The following is an 18,949-nucleotide window of genomic DNA, read 5'->3' on the forward strand; positions in this document are numbered from 1 at the left end:
GAGTAGGGAAAACCAGGTTTTAGTTTCTCCTTTAGGCAAGGAAGGCAGTCAGACTAGGACCAGTCACTCCTTCTCGCCCCAAACTAGCGTGTGGCTTTGAGAACTCTGAGAAAATGGAACCTCTTGATGCAACAATGCATTCACAGCTTTGCCATACAGTCTGAAATGACTACGGTACACAGTGAGACCACATCTGTGTGACAAACACAGCAACATCTGTGCAGAAAAGGGGCAACAAATTGGTGAGGTGCTTGGAAGCTGACTCTTAAGAAAGCCTAAAAGAATTAGCTGTCCTTAGCTTAAAGAAGGTCAAGCAATCTTTCAATACTTGAGGGCTGATACAGGGAAGAGGGTGTGGATTTTGTCTCTAAATCATCCAAGAGTAAAACAGAAGGTAAAAAACCAGGGGCTAGAAGTTTGAAGGTTTAAATTCAAGAGGAGGAATTTCCTGATCATGAGAACTATTAAAGTTTTAACATTAAAGTAATATTTCCAAACCTAAAAAAACCTCTCCTACAAAAAATAAATCAAAAGTTAATATCCTGTTCAACTCCATGAACGATTTAACTTCTTTTTCTTTTTTCTCCGTCCACTTTATTTTGGGAGGGTACATTGTCTTTTAAACCAGGGATCTCCAACAATGGGGAAATTCAATTTTTTAAACTACCTGTTCTGTGGGCGTGGCAAGGGAAGGATATGGCAAAATCATTCCCACCCAACTCCAGGGGAAGGATACTGCAAAATCTCCATTCTCACCCCACTCCAGGGGAAGAGTTAGGGTTAGGGACAAGCAACAATTCAAAATGGACGATTCTTAATTTTAAACAACTTTTTAGACTGTGAATTTTCTTATAAGGATATAAGCTATAGCTCCTAGGAAAATGTGGCCATTTGGAAATACAACTTACCGGCGAAAGTAATAGAATCTACAGAATACTGGTGAATGAGTCGATTCTTCACTTTTCTTGCTTCTGATCAGTCTACATTCTCTGCATTTTTGCAAATTGGGTCCTATTTCATAGCAAGAATCATCTTGCAAAAAGGATTCTCCAGTTTGTTTCAGCTTCTTTACTTTACGCCAGTCCTTTAATACTGAACGAGGGATGCCAGCTGCAGGAAAAAAGTATTTTTTAAAACATTACTGTAGCCAATACCCAAGCAGGTCACGAATGGCAAGTAAACCTGATTCCATCAAAACTTAACTTAGCAAAACAATTTTTAGTTTTCTATTTTTCTTGGCTTGCTCCATAATTTATGAATCAGTTAAAAATAATTCAGCTCATTATGTTAAATAGTACCGTATATACTGGAGTATAGGCCGAGTTTTTCAGCCCACTTTTTGGGCTGAAAAAAGCTGCCTCGGCTTATACTCGAGTCAGTGAAAAATTTGCCCAAATGGAGGAGAAAAAGGGGCGCCCCTTTTTCTCCTCCATTTCGGGACCCAGTGGAAGTTCTCTGCGCGAGGTGAAATGGCCGGCAGCAGCCTCACTCTCCTGCCGTGGCTTCCGTTTCAGTCGCGCAGAGAACTTCCACTCGCTTCCCGGGCTTGTGTTCTGATGAGGGGGAAAGAGAGGACTTTCCTTACGCCCGCATCAGAGCTGGACGTAAGGACTTTACCCCATTGATGAGGCGGGCGGCGCGGATTGTAGCAAGGACGGCCGCCGATCGCAGCCTGGCTGCGCTGGCGGGGACGGGCGGGGCGGGGTGGGATGAGACTCCCCACTCGCCAAGATGGTAGGACTCCAAGTCCCATCCCCTCCACCCGTCCCCACCAGCGCAGCCCCTGCCGCATCAGCCGGAATCTAATTTCCCCCTCATCAGAGCTCGGCGCGGATTGTAGCAAGGACGGCCGCCAATCGCAGCCCGATTGCGCCAGGGGGTTCCGCTGGTTGAAAGAAAGTCCTTCTTTGCACCAAGCGCTTTTCCCTCCCAACTAATTATAACTAATTATATTAATTAGATAGATCAGTGTTTCTCCACCTTGAAGACTTGAAAATATGTGGACTTCAACTCCCAGAATTCTGGGAGTTGAAGTCCACACACTTTCAAGTCTCCAAGGTGGAGAAACACTGAGATAGATGATCCACGGTGTTTATTTTTGGAAAAAAGCACCTCCTGCTCTGGACTGCCGGGAACGCGATCGCGTCTCTCTCTCTCTCTCTTCCCCCCACCCCCGGCTGTTCCCACCCGGGAATGTTCTGGCGGGCTAGGCGGAGGGTGCGTGTGCGTGCATGTGTGTCAAGGGTGGGGAGGCTAAGAGGGCGAGGTGAGATCCTGGCGGGGACCGCATTTCACCCGCCGAGCTTCCTTTTCCCCCGTCTTTTCCTCCGCTCGCCGACTTCCTTTCTCCCGTGGCTGACAGGTGGGTGGGTTTCCCTCCTCCTCCTCCCTGCTGGACGTGGATCTGCGGCGTGGGTGGCCGTCCTTGTTGCCCGCCGGCAGCAGGTCGCGGCAAAGAGAGGGAGAGGGAGAGAGAGAGAAATGCCGCCGCTCCCCGGCTCGCCTCTTTTTCCCGGGATCGCCGTGATGCTTTGAGTTTTCCTTCTGCGGAGGTGGGGTGGAAAGAAGAAGAAGTGGGGCCCTTCCCCGCTTCTTCTCGGACTACCTAAGCGTTGGGTGCGCTGTCCCCATCTGGGAAAGTAGTGCTGACTCATCAGGTGTCTGGGAACGGGTGGGGCTGAGGAGCGGCTGGGGGTGGGGGGTGTTTCACAGAGCGGCTGGGGGTGGGGGGTGTTTTACAAAGGGATGAGGTGGACTGAATTACCCCCTTGTATCTGCTGCCTTGTTTAGTGATTGTTTTGTTTGCAGCTATAATGATGGTGAAAAAGACCTGTAAAGCAAAGGAAAACTGAATAGGATCCTCAGCCCAGTCACAGTTTCATTTAACAACCATTTAATGACCAAGATACTAGTCCCAGTTATGTTCACTAAATAAAGATTATCTGTAAACTGTTCTTTTGGTATCCACGTATGCAAAAGACTGATAGCTGTAGGAGATGACCAAGCTGAGCCCAAGGGAAGGGTCAAACACATCAATGGCCAACGTAATTGTTTCAGGGTTCATTTTATTTACACCAAATATAATTCATTTAAGAAATTGGACAGCACATCCTTTATTAGTTTCAAATTCTTTCTTTAAAGATATCCATGGTGGAATGTAACATGCTGAAAGCAACAGTGGCAATGGGATGCTTTTGTGGCCCTTTGGGATAACCAAGAAATAAGTGTGTGTGTGTGTGTGTGTGTGTGTGTGTGTGTGTGTGTGTGTCAGAGAAGAATTTTTAACACAGGTATGTTGTACATGCATACATTTGGACAAACTTTGCAGAAATCTCCTCTTTTTAAAGTTTTATTTGGCATCATTCAATAGAGCAAAGTCTGAAAATGAAGCTGCATGCTACTGTAGGAGTCCAACAGTTTAGCAAATAAAAAGAGAACTTAGTGTTCCAGGGAGATGAATTTAAACTGCATGGAGATGAGGTGAGTGAAGTAATTCATTGAATACACCGGTATTGTGTGATAATAATTTGTTATCCAGAGCAAATTTTTACAATGGCTACTGTATATTTAATGGGCACAGGCAGGCTGTATATGTTATTCAATGGGCAATGGCAGGCTGTAATTAATGGACACAGGACAGGCTGTATATTCAATGGGCACAGGCAGGACACTGGTAGAATGTATATTATGAGCCTATGAGTTTTGAAGGATTTTAACTCGTGTTTTAGCTTGGTTGCTGAATGAGCTAAGGTTTTTGTACTTTTAAAGTTATTGTTGATACCATATTGTTTTTATTGACCCTCTTTTCCACTTACAGAGCTAGTTTACTGTTTTTCTTTGAAATAAATATTCAAAAACATTATTGGTATCTATTTTTATTTTTGAAATTTACCGGTAGCTGCTGCATTTCCCACCCTAGGCTTATACTCGAGTCAATAACTTTTCCAGTTTTTTGTGGTAAAATTAGGTGCCTCGGCTTATATTCGGATCGACCTATACTCGAGTATATACGGTAAAAGCTAAATAACTGCAAATATATATTTCCCATAATTCTGTCTCTGTATCGCATGCAGCAAAAATTACAGGTAGCCCTTGGGTTATGATCATTCTTTCAGTGACTGTTCAAAGTTATGACAGCATTGACTGAGGAGGATTAAGATGGGTGCTTGGAGTTAATAGTTGCCATGATTACGATTTCTAATGTTTCTTGCTGGCTTAAGACGAGCAGTGATAGTGGGGAAGCCTGCAGGAAACCAGAAGCTGAGATCACATGAGATTCTCACTTAACAATGGCAACTGGGATTGCTGAAATTGCTGTTTCTAAATTATGCAGTCATGGGATAATTTGTAGCCAAAACAACATTCTTTCTTGTGGGAGCCAAGGACGTCTCTACCAGGTATTTGGAGAGTGTGGGTCAAAGGCAGCTGAAGGAGGACTATGACCTGATTGGACCATGTGATGTGTGACCTAGGGGCAGGAACTTTGGGTTTGGATTTGGGTGGGGAAAAACTTGGGTCCTTCAGAGTCAGGTTTTCACCAGCTGTACTAATATGGCATTCCTAATCAATTCTTACGTTGAGGAAACTCCAGGCTTCAAAGTTTTGATTTCGTTGGGTCTATTACTTGGAACCTTGACATTCTGTTGGTATTGTATTATTTTCTAGATTCAGAATTTGGGATGTGTTTGTTTGAAAGGATGGAAGACATCATCTTGGACCATTTCCCCCAAATTGTACGAAAGTAGGTACTTACTGTTATTGTTGCCACTCTGTAACTTCAATTTGTTTTTTTCTTTGGCACCCCTGCTGAGAACTCCATTGGGTTTTACATCTTCCTCCGGGTCTCCTTTTTTCTTTTGCAAATCATTCTGTTTCTTCTTGTACGTGGGCTTCGGCTGTCGTTTTGTCCTCTGCTCAGACTTGCTCTCACTCTCATCAGAATCTCCACTTTCAGAGCCAGATTCATACGTTCTTTTTGTTTTTCTCCTTGCAGGTTTCTCCTCTTTCACAAGCTTTTCCCCGGCCAATTTGTTGTCAACGTTGTTTTGCAGATCGTTGGATGTAGAAGCAATTAAGTTAACAGTACAGGGCTTAATAATTTCTGAGACAGAGTTTTCTGAGCTCTCCTTTTTATTGGTGATTTTGTCTTCTTCCGAATGCCTCGTGAGCCAAGCTTTTTTCAATTTGGTGTGATAGTTTGCTTGACTCGTCTGGGAAATTTGCCCACCACTTGGAGCATTTCCTTTGCTGATTGTACTTGAATTGACAGCACTATCCACAGAAACGGAGGCAGGATATATTAGGTTTTTCACAGTATGCAATTCAGTATCATTGGTACTGTTAATTTTAAACTGAGCTGCAGCCAACGCTGCCTTGTGCTTTTTCAAGTGAACGAAGTCTGATGGGCCAGAGAATCCAGTGCTCACCTGAAGGCTACTTTCTGTTTTGCTGCAAGCCACTGCAACAGGAGCTGTCGAGCTGACACTACATTCCTCTGTGTGCGCCACATCTTTATTTATGGGCTTAGAGGCAGCACTGTCTAGTGGCATACAGGGTAACCCTGCCTTTGGCAGACAATCTGTCGCTTGTGAACTGCCTGTACCTGGTATATCAGAAGTAGCCGCAGACGTGACGACATCCATTATGGTACTGCATAACACAGTTGTGGTTTGTACGACCGAACTGGGAACACTGCCCTGGGAAGCAGCTGGAAAATTCTTTTCATAGCAGGCATGGATCACATCTGAATTTATTTTGGACACAACTGCTCTCCCGCTCTCTTTGGCTTCCACTGATTTAAGGCAAACTGTTTGATTGATTCCTTTTAATCTTTCAGTAACTTGCACTTTGGGAGTTGACTGCACGACTGACACCATATCATACTTTGAACTTGAAGATGGGCGTACAATGACAGAAGCTGTGGCAGAAGATGATTTCCCAGGAGTTCTTTCTAGGTGCCACTCTATTTTTTCATTATTTGGACAACTGTTATTTTTCCATAGAGCTGAAAGTTTCTGATCTGTGACGCTCTTGTAATTATTCTGTGTTTCTTTTGGCTCGGGTACTAAAGTTGGTGGCTTCTGTAACTCATGGACTTTGTTACCTGTATTAACTGGCTGCACCGGAGTTAAGGTTGGAGGAGAAAGACTACTGTAACTCCCTTCTTTTCTCTCCAGGTTGGGATGGACAGGTGGGTGAAACACAGGTGCTCTGTGTAAAGCAGGCATTGTTCGGAGTGAGCCAGAGGATGAAATTGTTAACTGAGTAGGGCTTCCGCTGTTACTTCTGAAAGAATTTACTGAATGGGACGTCATTTGCTGTGAAAGCTGATCTGTTGCCTTGCCCACTGAGCTTTCTGTTTCTGGCTGGTGCTTAATCAAAGGCGGAGGTTTTGAAAGGGATGACGTGAAAGAAGCGAGTGACTGAGTAGCAGCAGCTGTTGTTGTTGATGGACAAGTATTCTGTTTATCAGCACACGTGCCTGCAATTTCCTTCGGCAAGTACGTTCGTGGAGGTTCGTTCACCACACTATTAGACAAGGTGGTGAAGTAATTGCTCTGAGGCAAGCTTTGTGGGACTGAATGCTTCATTTTATAGAGCTCTGAATCTTTCTCAGGTTTTCCTCCGTGACTTTTGGGACTAGAGGATGATAAAGGCATTATTCTGGAGTAAGACTCCTTTTCATTTTCATGGGCCTTCATTTTAGCCGTGAAAGGGGCAACCTCAATGCTTTCCTGGAGTATTCGTCTGTGTTCTTCTTTATACTTGCTCAGTCTCTCCCCTGCCTCTTGAAATGATCTTTGCAGAGGATCCACAAATTGTCTTTGCAAGTGGCCTTCTTTTGCAGCCTGTGATCTGTTCTGTTCTAGATCCGGTTTTGCTGAATGTAGAGATTCAAAAATTCCCTTCCTCTCCAATTCACTGTATAGAACAAAATAAATAAATAAACACACTGCATTATTTTAGTTTCAGATTAACAAACGGCAGCAAATGATATAGTACTACCTGTTTCCCTGAAAATAAGACAGGATCTTATTTTCTTTTGACTCCCGAAATAAGCGCTTGGCCTTATTTTTGGAGGGGTTTTATTATTTTGGAGGTGAAGGGGCAGTGAGCATGGTCACCTCATGGCTGTTGCTGTGTTGTAATATTTTCAGGGAGGGCTTATTTGCGGGGGGAGGGCTTATTTTAGTGCATGCGCTCAAAAGCCCAATTTGGCTTATTATCCGGGGAGGTCTTATTTTAGGAGAAACAGGGTAACAACTTCCTCATTTATTTTAAGATATTTTATGGTGATGCACAAGCACAAACACAATCAGTTTTGAAACAAAACCCAAGACTGATATTTCTACAGCCTTATTTTCCCCCCCAGAATCACCTCTCGATTGATGGACTAAAAAAATGCACGCTTACTCTTTATGGTGATCCACGATGCCTTTTGACAAGGGAGGACTTGAGTGGGATGTCAATTTGAGTGGCCGATGTGGCTCTGCACTAGATGGTCTTACAGGAATATGACTCAGCAATCCAAGACCCTCAGACGAGGTCACAGGGGTGGGCTGGTGTAACCAAGGATTAGGAGTATTCTGGAAAAACAATCATAGAATTATCAGTAGAATTTAATTATTTCCTAGGGATGTTCCAGGATAGACAATGGTGGAGTAAAAAAGAATATAATTATGGTCTAGAATGTCATATTAATAATAAACACACGCATACACAGAGTGAGCAATATATTTAAAATGAAGGGCGACATCTTGAACTCCAAACAGAAAATACATCATGGAAGAAAAAAAGGTTCAATTTCCTTTAAATTTGCTACGTTCCAACACTTACCTTCCCTTTTTGAATGCTGCTCTTTCAAGTTTTCTTACATAATATAAAGAGAAGTAAAACATAAAGCAGTTTAAGTAGCAACAGAATCTTCAGATGATGGGGCCAGTCACTTCCTCGCAACCCAATCTACCTCCCAGGACAAGTGTTATTGTGGAGAAAACTAGGAGGAAGTAGCATCATGAATGTCACTTTGAACTCCCCTTCAAAAGACAGGATATGCATAACAAAGTCAAACTCTTTAAATCTAGTGTTCTTTCTTGGGTTGTAGGACAGCTGCAGAAGGCAGCCATGTGGTCCTAGGAAAAGACATAGCTATTTTGAGCAGCTGTGAACATCTGCTATATTCATTTCTCCATGCAGCAAGATACACCTTTTCTGTCTTCAAATCTGAGGGGCAGCACAAACCTAATTTCTACTTCCTGGTGAAAGACATGCTTCTTATCTATGATATGCTTCTTATCTGCCCTGACAATATTTCTAAAGTTTGTTTGAGAAAGCAGGCTGATCCCCACATCTTATTAACTTTTTCAAATTCTGTGATGGCTGCTGTGTATTCGGATATTTAAATGAGAGAGAAGCTGACAATGGTGATTTAAGAGCCGTTTTGGCCAAGGTTGACATGGTGGTATAGCTGCTTACAGTAACCAAAGCAATTGAACATGTTGACAAAGATGCCTACTCTTTCTGTAGAAACCATTTAATGTATTGTTTTTTAAAAAAATGATTAATAATTATTATAATTATTTTAAAAATGGAATTGTGTTTCCCCGAAAATAAGACCATCTCCGGATAATAAGCCCAATCAGGCTTTTGAGTGCATGTGCTATAGTAAGCCCCCCCCCAAAATAAGCCCTTCTTGAAAATATTGCAACACAGCAGCAGCCCTGAAGGGACCATGCTCACTGCCTCCTGCACCTCAAAAATAATTAAGACCTTCCCCACAATTTAGCAATAATAGCAGTAGACTTATATACCGCTTCATAGGGCTTTCAGCCCTCTCTAAGCGGTTTACAGAGAGTCAGCATATTGCCCCCAACAATCCGGGTCCTCATTTTACCCACCTCGGAAGGATGGAAGGCTGAGTCAACCCTGAGCCGGTGAGATTTGAACCGCTGAACTGCTGATCTAGCAGTAGCCTGCAGTGCTGCATTTAACCACTGCGCCACCTCGGCTCTATAACAATATTGTCAAGTGATTATTTCGGGAGTCAAAAGAAAACAAGACCCTGTCTTATTTTTGGGGAAACTCTGTAACTTTGGTAAGTTTTTAAATAGCATGAACACTCTCTAATTTACAGTCTTCTTTTCCTTTTTAAAAACAAAGTTAAAATCTAATTCAGAAACTACTGTACCTCTTTACATCAACAGCACATCATTCTATTAACATATACAAACAATAAGGTAGGATAATAGATGTAATTGTCTATTTCCCTAAACAAAAACCTGAACAACAATTATTTAAATTTACCAGTTAGGCAAGTTACGCCCACACCCTTCCACTTGAAGAAAGTTTGGCTACATAAAACACTATATTCCAAAGACCCAGCACCCCCATCTATTATTTCTCCCATATATTGTTATTTGGGAGATCAGTAAGACTTACTCTTCTCAAAGTAGTCTCGGTATTAACGGAAGTTTCAGAATGGACCCATTTAGACGATGGTATCCCAAGTCCTGTATAAGCATGTGCTCCATTTGGGTACTGCCAAATGATCGGATAAAGTCCTAAATGATTATATGAAGTAGATGGGTGAGTTTGCCCCAGAAGGTGTGGCGACTGATGCTGTAGCAGCTGTTGCTGATGTGCTAATGCTAAATGACTTAAACTGCTGGCGTGAGCAGTTTCTAGTCGGGGATGGCCTCCCAGCAGAGAGGCTGTAGGCACTCCTGGTAACACGGCAGGGAGCAGATGCTGATGGTGGAGAGAGTGATGAGATGCACTGCTAAGAGGATGAGTGTTCATAGCAGACAATGGAGCTGGATTTGAGGATTCGGCTAATAAATGGGGTGGGCCTGTTAATGCAGAGTGATGAGTGCTTGGATTTAAAGAAGTTCTGTGGGAAGTGGAATGAGGTGGGTAATTGTGCTGATGTAAATATGGTGACATGTGATTAGTTCCTGTTTCTTGACCAAGAAGAATGGGATCTCTGTAAATTGTGAAATGTTCCTTTTTGTCAACAGAAAGAGGGTTTTTAGTCACTTCTAACGAAGTAACTCTAGGTGGAATTGGATGGAAGATAGACCTGGGCAAATCAGGCTCCGTTTTAACCGCTGTCTTTGTGACTCCAATTACATGGCTGTTAAGGTAATTAACCTTGGATTTCACAGTGTCAGGCGACTGGGCAGGCTTATATTTAATTTCTGGCGAAGCATTTGGCTTGATTTTAGAGTTTTCAACTTGTGGGCTGGTTTTTGACTTCAGAGCATCAGAGATGGCTGTTTGTTTGCGAACTCTGCCGTCTTCTGCTAGAGATATTACAGTTAAAGAAGGTGCAGAACCACAGTGAATGTTTTCAGAATTTAAATGTTCATTTGCCGAAATATTTTTCCCAACGTTTGATGGCATCAGTTCCATTTTATTGGCATTATTAATCCAGTTCTCAATAGTTTCTGATTTTTTTACTTCCAGAATGTTGGAATTTGTAAACGGGTGTTTAGAATCACTGATGAGAGGGGCTGTTTCCTGACCAGTTTGTAAACTAAAACTACTTGATAAGTTTTCCTGAGTCTGGTTAACTGAACTGGTTTCAGTATTTGTGTCAATGTAACTTTTTGGCGTGGGACAATTGGTTGCAAATTGTTCATCGGATAGGTGTTCTCTGGGATGCTTGTTTTCCATTCTGCACTCTTGAATGCAGCTGTCATTATCACTATGATCATAGGCTGTTGGCAGATCAGCTCGATGGAGTGAAATTTCTTGAAATTCCAAATCAGCCGATTCTGGTCTTTCCATTTGTTGTTGTTTATCTTCCTGTAGTTCATGCCAGGGAGACTGGTTGCCTATAAGGTTCTTGTCTTCTACCATGTCACTCTGGGATTTTCCTTCTTTCCCATTTATCTTTACAATGTTTTTGCTTTTCAATTCAGTATCTGAATTTTGCTCCGAGGAAGAACCGGTCAATCTTTTGTTTGAGTTTTCAGAGTCACTACTCTCTGAGCTGTCTGAAGAATTGTCTGTGCGCTGTCTCTTCGCACTCATTTTTTTTTCATCTTCTTCTGGTTTTCTTCTTTTAAACATAAATGGTTTATTTTTATTTTTGGAATTTTCTGCAAAGGAAATAAAATACCCTTAATATTGTTTGTGGAAGAAAAATTCTCACTATCCTTATAAAATTATTTTTTTTACCTCCATGGCTTATACAGTCATATTTTTCTTCTTTAGTCTTCTCTTCCTCTGGCATGCTACTATCGGAACCTTTCCTTTTATTTGGACGAGCATTTCGTTGTAATTGCTGTAAATTTTGTTTTGGTGCTGCATTTTGGGAATTCATTGCTGGCCTCGGGCTATTTGCTTGAGCTCGGGTATAGTGGCCCTAAAACAGATACATATGGTTTACACATTTACAAATAATTAGTAAAAGACATATAGGCATAAAAATGACAACGTAATTTAAAAATGAAATATATCTACGTGAGCTGTGTTGCTGTTCTGACTGGAACGAGACCTGCGTCGTGACGTAATGCCTATGTTTTCACCTTTCAGCAAAGAATGAACAACGTCATCTAGAAAGGTCATCTGAACCATAGATGGATCGACATTTTGTGGCTCTAATACCTGTTTTATTAGAGGAAAAATGTAATCATTTTCTATTTATATCTTCTATAAAAAGATCAATTGGAAATGCAAATTCAATTTCAAAGGGCAGTTTTAAAGGAATAAAATTTATAAAAATGGCATCTTTTCTTTTAAATCTATCCGGCATCTGCCAAGATTTCACCCCCTTATCCTAAATGAGAAATTCTTGTACAGGCCAAGAATTCCATTGCTAAGCATTGTGGTTGCCACCACATCACTTAGCACACAAAAGTTGTGGCAGTTAAATGAGGACTTTGTGAAATCCCGGCTTCCTGCTGGCTTTCCTATTAACTTTGCTTTGAAAAGCCACCAGGGAATGTCAGAAATCTCAAATCATGCGACTAAGGCTTGCTGCAACATCATAATCGAACTGGGCAACATCCAGATTGCAATTACATGACTGAGGGACTGGTGCAATGGCTGGAACTTCAAGGACCCATCGTAAACTGCCCTCTTTCAGCACCACCATAACTTTGAACAGTTGCTGAATGTATGGTGATAATCTGAGTCAAATAAAACTAAGGCATAAAGACAGAAAGCAAAGTGTGTTTGGTTTAAGTCGGAAAGGAGAGTCATTAATGACATCTTACATCCTTACCCACCAGTATTAAAATGAAACTAGATAAAAGGTTAAATTGGCCTTTATACCTATCCACTGGCATTAGTTTTGATGAATTTATAATACTGAGCAAGCTGCCCAAATTCTTCTTTTTCTTAAATTTGCTTCAAAAACTCAAATAAATAAAACAGAAAAAAAGGAAAAAGAAATTAAAAAAGGATAAAGACATTTCTCATAGATACAGAACATCTCTCAGTTTTTGAACAGTCTTAAACCTTGACTTCTTTGAGTAAAGGTGAACAATCTTTCATATTACATTGATGGAAAGCCAGCTCAAAAGCAAAAATACCCAAATTTAATAATTTTCCATTATTGAAAATCCAGGGTAGCCTTGTCTTTGTATCACAATGTTTTTGCTTAGTCACATGATTGATTGATTTATAATTCTTTATATAATTATTAATCCCAAAATTTTGGCATATGCTTCAAAATTTTAGCCATTTTAGTCTTGCCAAATTATACTAGTAAGTGTACAGCTATTAAATCAGTATCATATGGAAAAATATTCCCAAAGTAATGTTGAATTCAGTATAATTAAACTGCCAACCAATCCTTTTAAACATTCTTTGAATTGTCCACGGTCCATAATCATGGTGACAAAACTTTTGTTGGCTTTTTTTTATATTCTACTTCTTCATTTATGCTCTGAAAATATCAAGGATTACTATACTAATTCTTCAATTGGCTTTTGTTCCAAGAATTGTTTATATTTAATCAGGACACATTTAATAGAACTCCAGATTATTACCAATTAAAAGATTTACATTTTAAAATTAAAATAGTCTTGTATTAATTTTCATCTTAAGCTATTAAACATTCTTTTAAAAACAGAGTACCTACAAAATCAATCTAAAGCCAATTATGTCACATACTTATATTTAGTTTCAGCGTTGATGCACTTTTAAAGAACAATTTCAGTAGAGAAAAAAATAATTACCTGATCATTCATAACAATCATAGTGCGAGTGAACAGATCATGATGAGTAATTATACCAGTGAACCACTGGGTGGCAGAGTCCTGTCTATATACTCTCACCCTATAGCCGTTTAAAGAATAAGGACCTTCAAAAAATGGAAATAACATTTGAGGATTATTGAAATAATATTTCAATAGACTTTAATTTTAGAAGTGCATGCAATAGAGGTTAAATTATATTACAAAAACAATCCCAAATAATGAAAAGTCAATGTCCATCATGCTTTTTAAAGGCTACCATTTATTTTTGAATTCAGTGCTGATAGTTCCTGATATTGATAAAATATGGCAGATATACGTACAAAAAGGGCTAAGTTTCCGGGTGGATGAGGAATATAAATCTTTGCAAGCCATGATTCCAGTGGGTGTGGGAAATACACTCATATGTTAAGCACAAGATGCTGAATAGAAAAGCAAGCCTAATTTTATGAACAGAAGCTGTCCAACATACTGTATGTTACTAAAAACATATGCCTTTCATATAGAAACAATTTAGTCCCTGAAGTCTGGGTTTACACAGCTGCCAAGATTCCCCCCAAAATCGACTGCACATTTTTTTTTTACCTTCAGCGGTCTGTTTCTTTCCACTCTAAATGTGCTGTTAAGAATATTACACTCATAAATTTAAATATATAACTTGTAAGTTATGTATTAGCTCAAATATGTCAGATGAAGCAACATTTAAAATTCAATTTGAAATTCATGCATGAGTAAACCACACTTTTTAAAGTTATATATTCTTTTGTATCGACTGTCCTTCTAACAGTATTATCCTTATTTACTGTAAGTGGGTTCATTAAACTGCTTCCTTGTGCCACACTATTCATAATTATTTTTTTAAAAAAATTCCATCTTCAGGTTATTTTGGTATTTTCACATCTATCTAGGGTACCAACAATTTTAGCAATGGCTAATGAAGGAGTGGCGTATAAGTGTGGGACTATCATATTTTGTCAAGTGTGTAATCACTTACCTCAAAGTTTTTATCCAAGGAATGAAACAGCTACTTGTTTCTTAACACATTTTTAATTTATTAAGGTTTGCGTTAATGTAATAACTTTACGTAAGTTTTTTGAATTAATCTATCCAAATTCAGAAAAGTAATAAACACTTTAGAAGCTGTTACAATCAAATACAACTCATATCATATTTATTTATATCCAACATAACTACATCAGAGTTTGCCCAAGGTACTGAATATTACTAAATTGTTCTTTATATAATTGTTTGCAATATCATCTTACACAGGCAGAGAAATGAATTAGTCTAGAGTAATACTTTAGGGATTTTTTTCCAGATTCTTTCCCCCATTAGGTAGTACTTCTGCAGACTATCCAACGGATGGCCTGCAGACTACGCTGATATTCTATATGCCTAGGGATTATGTGGTACAATGCATTATGTTTAAAGTATTAGTAGTATCAGCACAGGGAGAGTTGAAAAACTGAATCTCAAAATCAGTAGGTCCAAACCATTATCATGTCACTTTTCTTATTGTAAAAGCTTCCTTCAAGTCAAGCTTGACTTCTGACATTTCATGGACACTTCTTTTTAGTTTTCTTGGAAGGAGTTTGCTATTGTCTTCTGGATCTCCCCCCTCCCCCAACTTCTTAATATAGATCATGGCCTTGGTAGTCTAAAGTACTCTAAGTGGGCCTGACACTGCTTAATATCTGAGCCCCCAAAAATGATCAGCTAGGAGCTGCCAAGGCTCTTGATACATACATATTTCATTTCCAGCCAAAGTTATTACAGAAAATGATATCTGGAAGATCCCAGAAAACAAGCCAAAATAGAAAAGGGATAGCTTATCAGCAAATAGAAAACAACATATGCTAAAGGCACAATGCAAAAAAGTCAAGATTCCACATTACCTTAGATTACCAGACTCAGTGGGGAGAGGGGGTGTCCATTACTCCTGAACGTCTGTTAAATTACAAATTATGTCATTTGTGGTAATGTATATAATCTGGGTTAATTATGTCATTACACAAATGACCTGACATTGCAAATGATGTAAAATTAACTGCCAGGTCAGGAGTTTTTGGAATGTAATAAATTTATTTATTATCTTGGTAAACGGGGACAGAAATCTGGTTTGTTGCCTCTGAAGTTCATTAAATCAGGACCTTAAATTGAGGACTCACTGTTATTATAACAGTGTTTAAGCATTGCTTTCCTGAAATTAAGCGGCTGGAGAACGAAGGCAAAAGTTCTAAAAAAATTAATGTGTGATACAGAGATTGCACACATTAATTAGCAGCACTTCTTTAAATTTGTAGTTTTGAAGTTCAAGTAAACATTCGTTGCATGCAGATTCAGCCTAAACACTTTTTCCTTATTGATCTTCCCTGCATAAATTATAAGTAATGTTTCTTTTGTTTCTGTGAGCTACCTTGTCAGTTTCCGCTCCTATGTTTCTTCTCAATTTTTAAAAATCCAGTTATAAAAAACAAAGAACAAAAGGAAAGGAAATAGGTAAGGAAGGATTCCAGTCTCCTAGAGGAATAGCAAATGACAGTGGGAAACGCACCGAGGGAAAATTTAAGGAGAAATTAATTTCCAAACTAGGATCAAAAGAATAAATGGATAAGGTGAATCTGCAGAAAGATTTCATTTCAAAGAGATGGGAATCCTGAAAAGCTTTAAGATTGCACTGCAATTGCATTTTCTTCCAAATATCACCACCACAAATTTGAAAGAAATTTTGTACTTTGAATGTTATTTTTAAAATGGTTTAAATTTTCATTCTGACTATAAAAATCAAAGAATGATTTCTAAAAATATGTATGATCTCTGTTGTAATTCCTTATACGTTATCAGTGTCATAAGCTATATTATAGAAAGCCAATTATATAATGTAGTTATTTATTACTTAAATTAGCTCATGAATATGGAAGTCAATGCACCATGTTCTGAAACCACTGAAATAGTGGGTTAGAAAGGTTAATGGTTTGATCATAGCATGCTGCCTACTCAACCAATTGCAATTCCCAGAATTCCCTACTGTTGAGACTGCAAGTGTCTTCAAGTGTTATAGCCATCATGGCCTTGAATATGTTGCCAATATTAGACAAGTACAGTTCTCGGTGCCAATGTTGACAGAATAATGTTTTTGTCACTCTTTGTTGGGTTTTGATGTACCTCCTTTCTTTTACCTTTGTTATTGTCTTTTCGGCGAAATTTGTTCTTGAGCTGTTCTCTATCTTATATCGACTGGCAGGGAAATTTGGTCTTAAATAATAATTAACAAAGTGTTATCTTCTTTGGGGGGTTAAAATAACGAGGCAAATAGAAAAAAAAACCTAAGGAATTGCTGGAGCTCTCGATGGTGCCTACTGCCTCGTCATTATCCAGCTTCTGCTCCCAACAGAATAACATATGGGATTAAAAAAAAACCCCAAACCCACCCAAACATATATTGTTGGCCAAAATAGGAAATGGTTTTGGCTACTAAGGGAAGGTATATTTGCTCCTATCTCAATGGTTCTGGTTTCAATGACTGAACACAGATATTGTAATGGCAAACTGATTTTTTTTTTTTTTACCAGAGATACTAAATCCTGATATTTTTTAATCAGGCTGTGCAATATTTCAGATTCAGAAGTGCTTTGGAACATATAGGACAGCAAACATAGCATCCGTCTTCTACACATTAAAGCTACTGCATCTGGTTCTACGTTAATGTGTTTGTGGGAGGCTTTCAGTGTTGCTATGCAACCATGAAACAACGGTACACTCCTGAATCTATTTTAATGAGTTGCAGACAGGTGCTGCGTTCATATTTAAAAGCAACTCTTGCAGATTCATTCAAATCTGAAATATTGCACAACTCTATTATTTAGGTCTTTAACTGGCTGGAAAATAGCCTATGTGTTCATAATTCTATTTAAGGTTAGACTTTTAAATGAGGATACTACATCTGATCCATGAAGGCTCATATTCTTTAGTAAAGAAATAAATACACTAAAAAAGCATTTCTTAAGTATATATTTTGCAAGGCCATTTGATAGCTGCAGATTGGTCGGGATATACAAAATGTTTGATTCAAACTGTTGTGACCTTAAATCATCCTACTTTGAGCTCACTGCAATCTGCTTACTGCCAGCATTTTAGAAGCAGAAGACTTCGAAATAGACCTACTTCAGGCAGAAAGCACTTCTGAAATGCACATGGAATGAGTTTCAAACTGAAAAGAGAGTATTTTGAGCCTGAAACAGATGATTTTCCCCCCTTTAATGTATGTCCCAAACTTTAAGGATTTGTTTTCTGCTGCATTCTCCTATATTACACAGCAAAACCATGAATGCAGCATGGGGTGATAAAGGGTCTGTCTTTGAGCAAGTTTCTCACAGGGCCCGAGATTGTTTAGGGATGAGAGAGGGTAACTGGCCCCAAATCACCCAGATGGCTTTGTCACCTTGGAAGGATTAGAACATGGATCTGATTGCCCCACATCCAGGGATGAAATGCTACTGGTTTGGACCGGTTCGCTCGAACCGGTAGCAAAAAAAAATTCTGCAACTGATTCGGGTGAACCAGTATTTCCAACGATCAGCTGTGACTCATGATTTATATGAGCTAAAAAGCAGTATTTCCTACTTTCTAGCTAATCTAAATCGTGTGGCACAGCGGATTTCCCCCCCCCCGCTGTTCTACTTACCTTTGCAGGCACCCCCCCCCCACCTGATGTCATCATGTCTGTTTTTGATGCTCTGAACAGGCGTGGAAGGTCCTGTGCATGTATGGAGGTGGCTCGTGCGAGCGAAGCGAGCACACTCACATTTGCGAATTGGTAATGAAGATAAGTAGATTAACCCCTGCCCACATCTACCACCTTAACCTTTAGAATTTACTAGTTCTCAACGTTTTTTAATGTGCGCACCTTTCTCTCTTTTATTTAAATATAGCACAAACTTAGTAACTTAGAAAAACAAACTCCTGCTAATGCATACAGGTAGTCCTTGACTTACAACAGTACATTTAGTGACCATTTAAAGTTACAATGGCACTGAAAAATGTGACTTATGGCTATTTTTCACAGTTACGACCTTTACAGCATCCCCATGATCATGTGATCAAAATTCAGATTCATTTAATTATAGCACGAAAGGTCATAAAATGGGGCAAAACTCACTTAACAAATGTTTCACTTAACAACAGAAATTTTGGGCCCTATTGTGGTTGGAAGTCAAGGACTACTTATATTCAGTTTTCCTTAACCATATCAACTTTCAACTCTAAAATATTTTTTGAAATAATTTTTAAAATAGTATTACTTAGTAAAATGGTCTCATTAATCAAATGGAATGGGATCCTTTAAGAGCCACCTGACCATTTGAAAATACTATATATTTGGATGGGAAGTAACAACTAATAGAAATGACAAACCACTAAATCTGGTCACCATATAAGAAATCATCGATTCAGTAATATGCAACACTGTAACATTACTTTATAAAAAATAAAACATAATTCACTATGAGTGTTTATCTAATCAAATGTCAAACATATATTTATCAAAATTACCTTGCATAAAAATCTCCTGCACTTTTTGTTCCTTCACCCAGATTTTTACTTCCTCTTGAAGCTGTGGATTATCCCTGAGAACTGGGTTTAAACTGTCTATATCATCCTAAAGAAAACAGAGAAACACTATGTTATGTCTCGTAAACATTTATTATTCAATTATTTGACGCAAATACTGTAACCTGAAAAAAATC

General features: G+C 39.2%; 1 protein-coding gene across 3 annotated transcripts in view; it reads right to left on the minus strand.

Moving 5' to 3' along the window:
- JMJD1C (jumonji domain containing 1C) overlaps positions 1 to 18,949 on the minus strand; it is a 130,873-nt gene that overhangs the window by 26,017 nt on the left and 85,907 nt on the right. For all 3 annotated transcript variants that reach the window (XM_032232310.1, XM_032232309.1, XM_032232311.1), the window contains exons 4-11: positions 18,756 to 18,861; positions 13,188 to 13,312; positions 11,467 to 11,610; positions 11,182 to 11,368; positions 9,439 to 11,102; positions 7,414 to 7,586; positions 4,754 to 6,921; positions 909 to 1,110 (exon numbers count right to left, since the gene is read on the minus strand). In XM_032232310.1, coding sequence (XP_032088201.1) covers positions 909 to 1,110; positions 4,754 to 6,921; positions 7,414 to 7,586; positions 9,439 to 11,102; positions 11,182 to 11,368; positions 11,467 to 11,610; positions 13,188 to 13,312; positions 18,756 to 18,762 — 4,670 coding nt within the window. In that variant the 5' untranslated portion in view covers positions 18,763 to 18,861. The remainder of the gene's footprint in view (positions 1 to 908; positions 1,111 to 4,753; positions 6,922 to 7,413; positions 7,587 to 9,438; positions 11,103 to 11,181; positions 11,369 to 11,466; positions 11,611 to 13,187; positions 13,313 to 18,755; positions 18,862 to 18,949) is intronic.

Source organism: Thamnophis elegans, chromosome 15 (assembly GCF_009769535.1).
Source record: "Thamnophis elegans isolate rThaEle1 chromosome 15, rThaEle1.pri, whole genome shotgun sequence".
Lineage (NCBI taxonomy): Eukaryota > Metazoa > Chordata > Lepidosauria > Squamata > Colubridae > Thamnophis > Thamnophis elegans.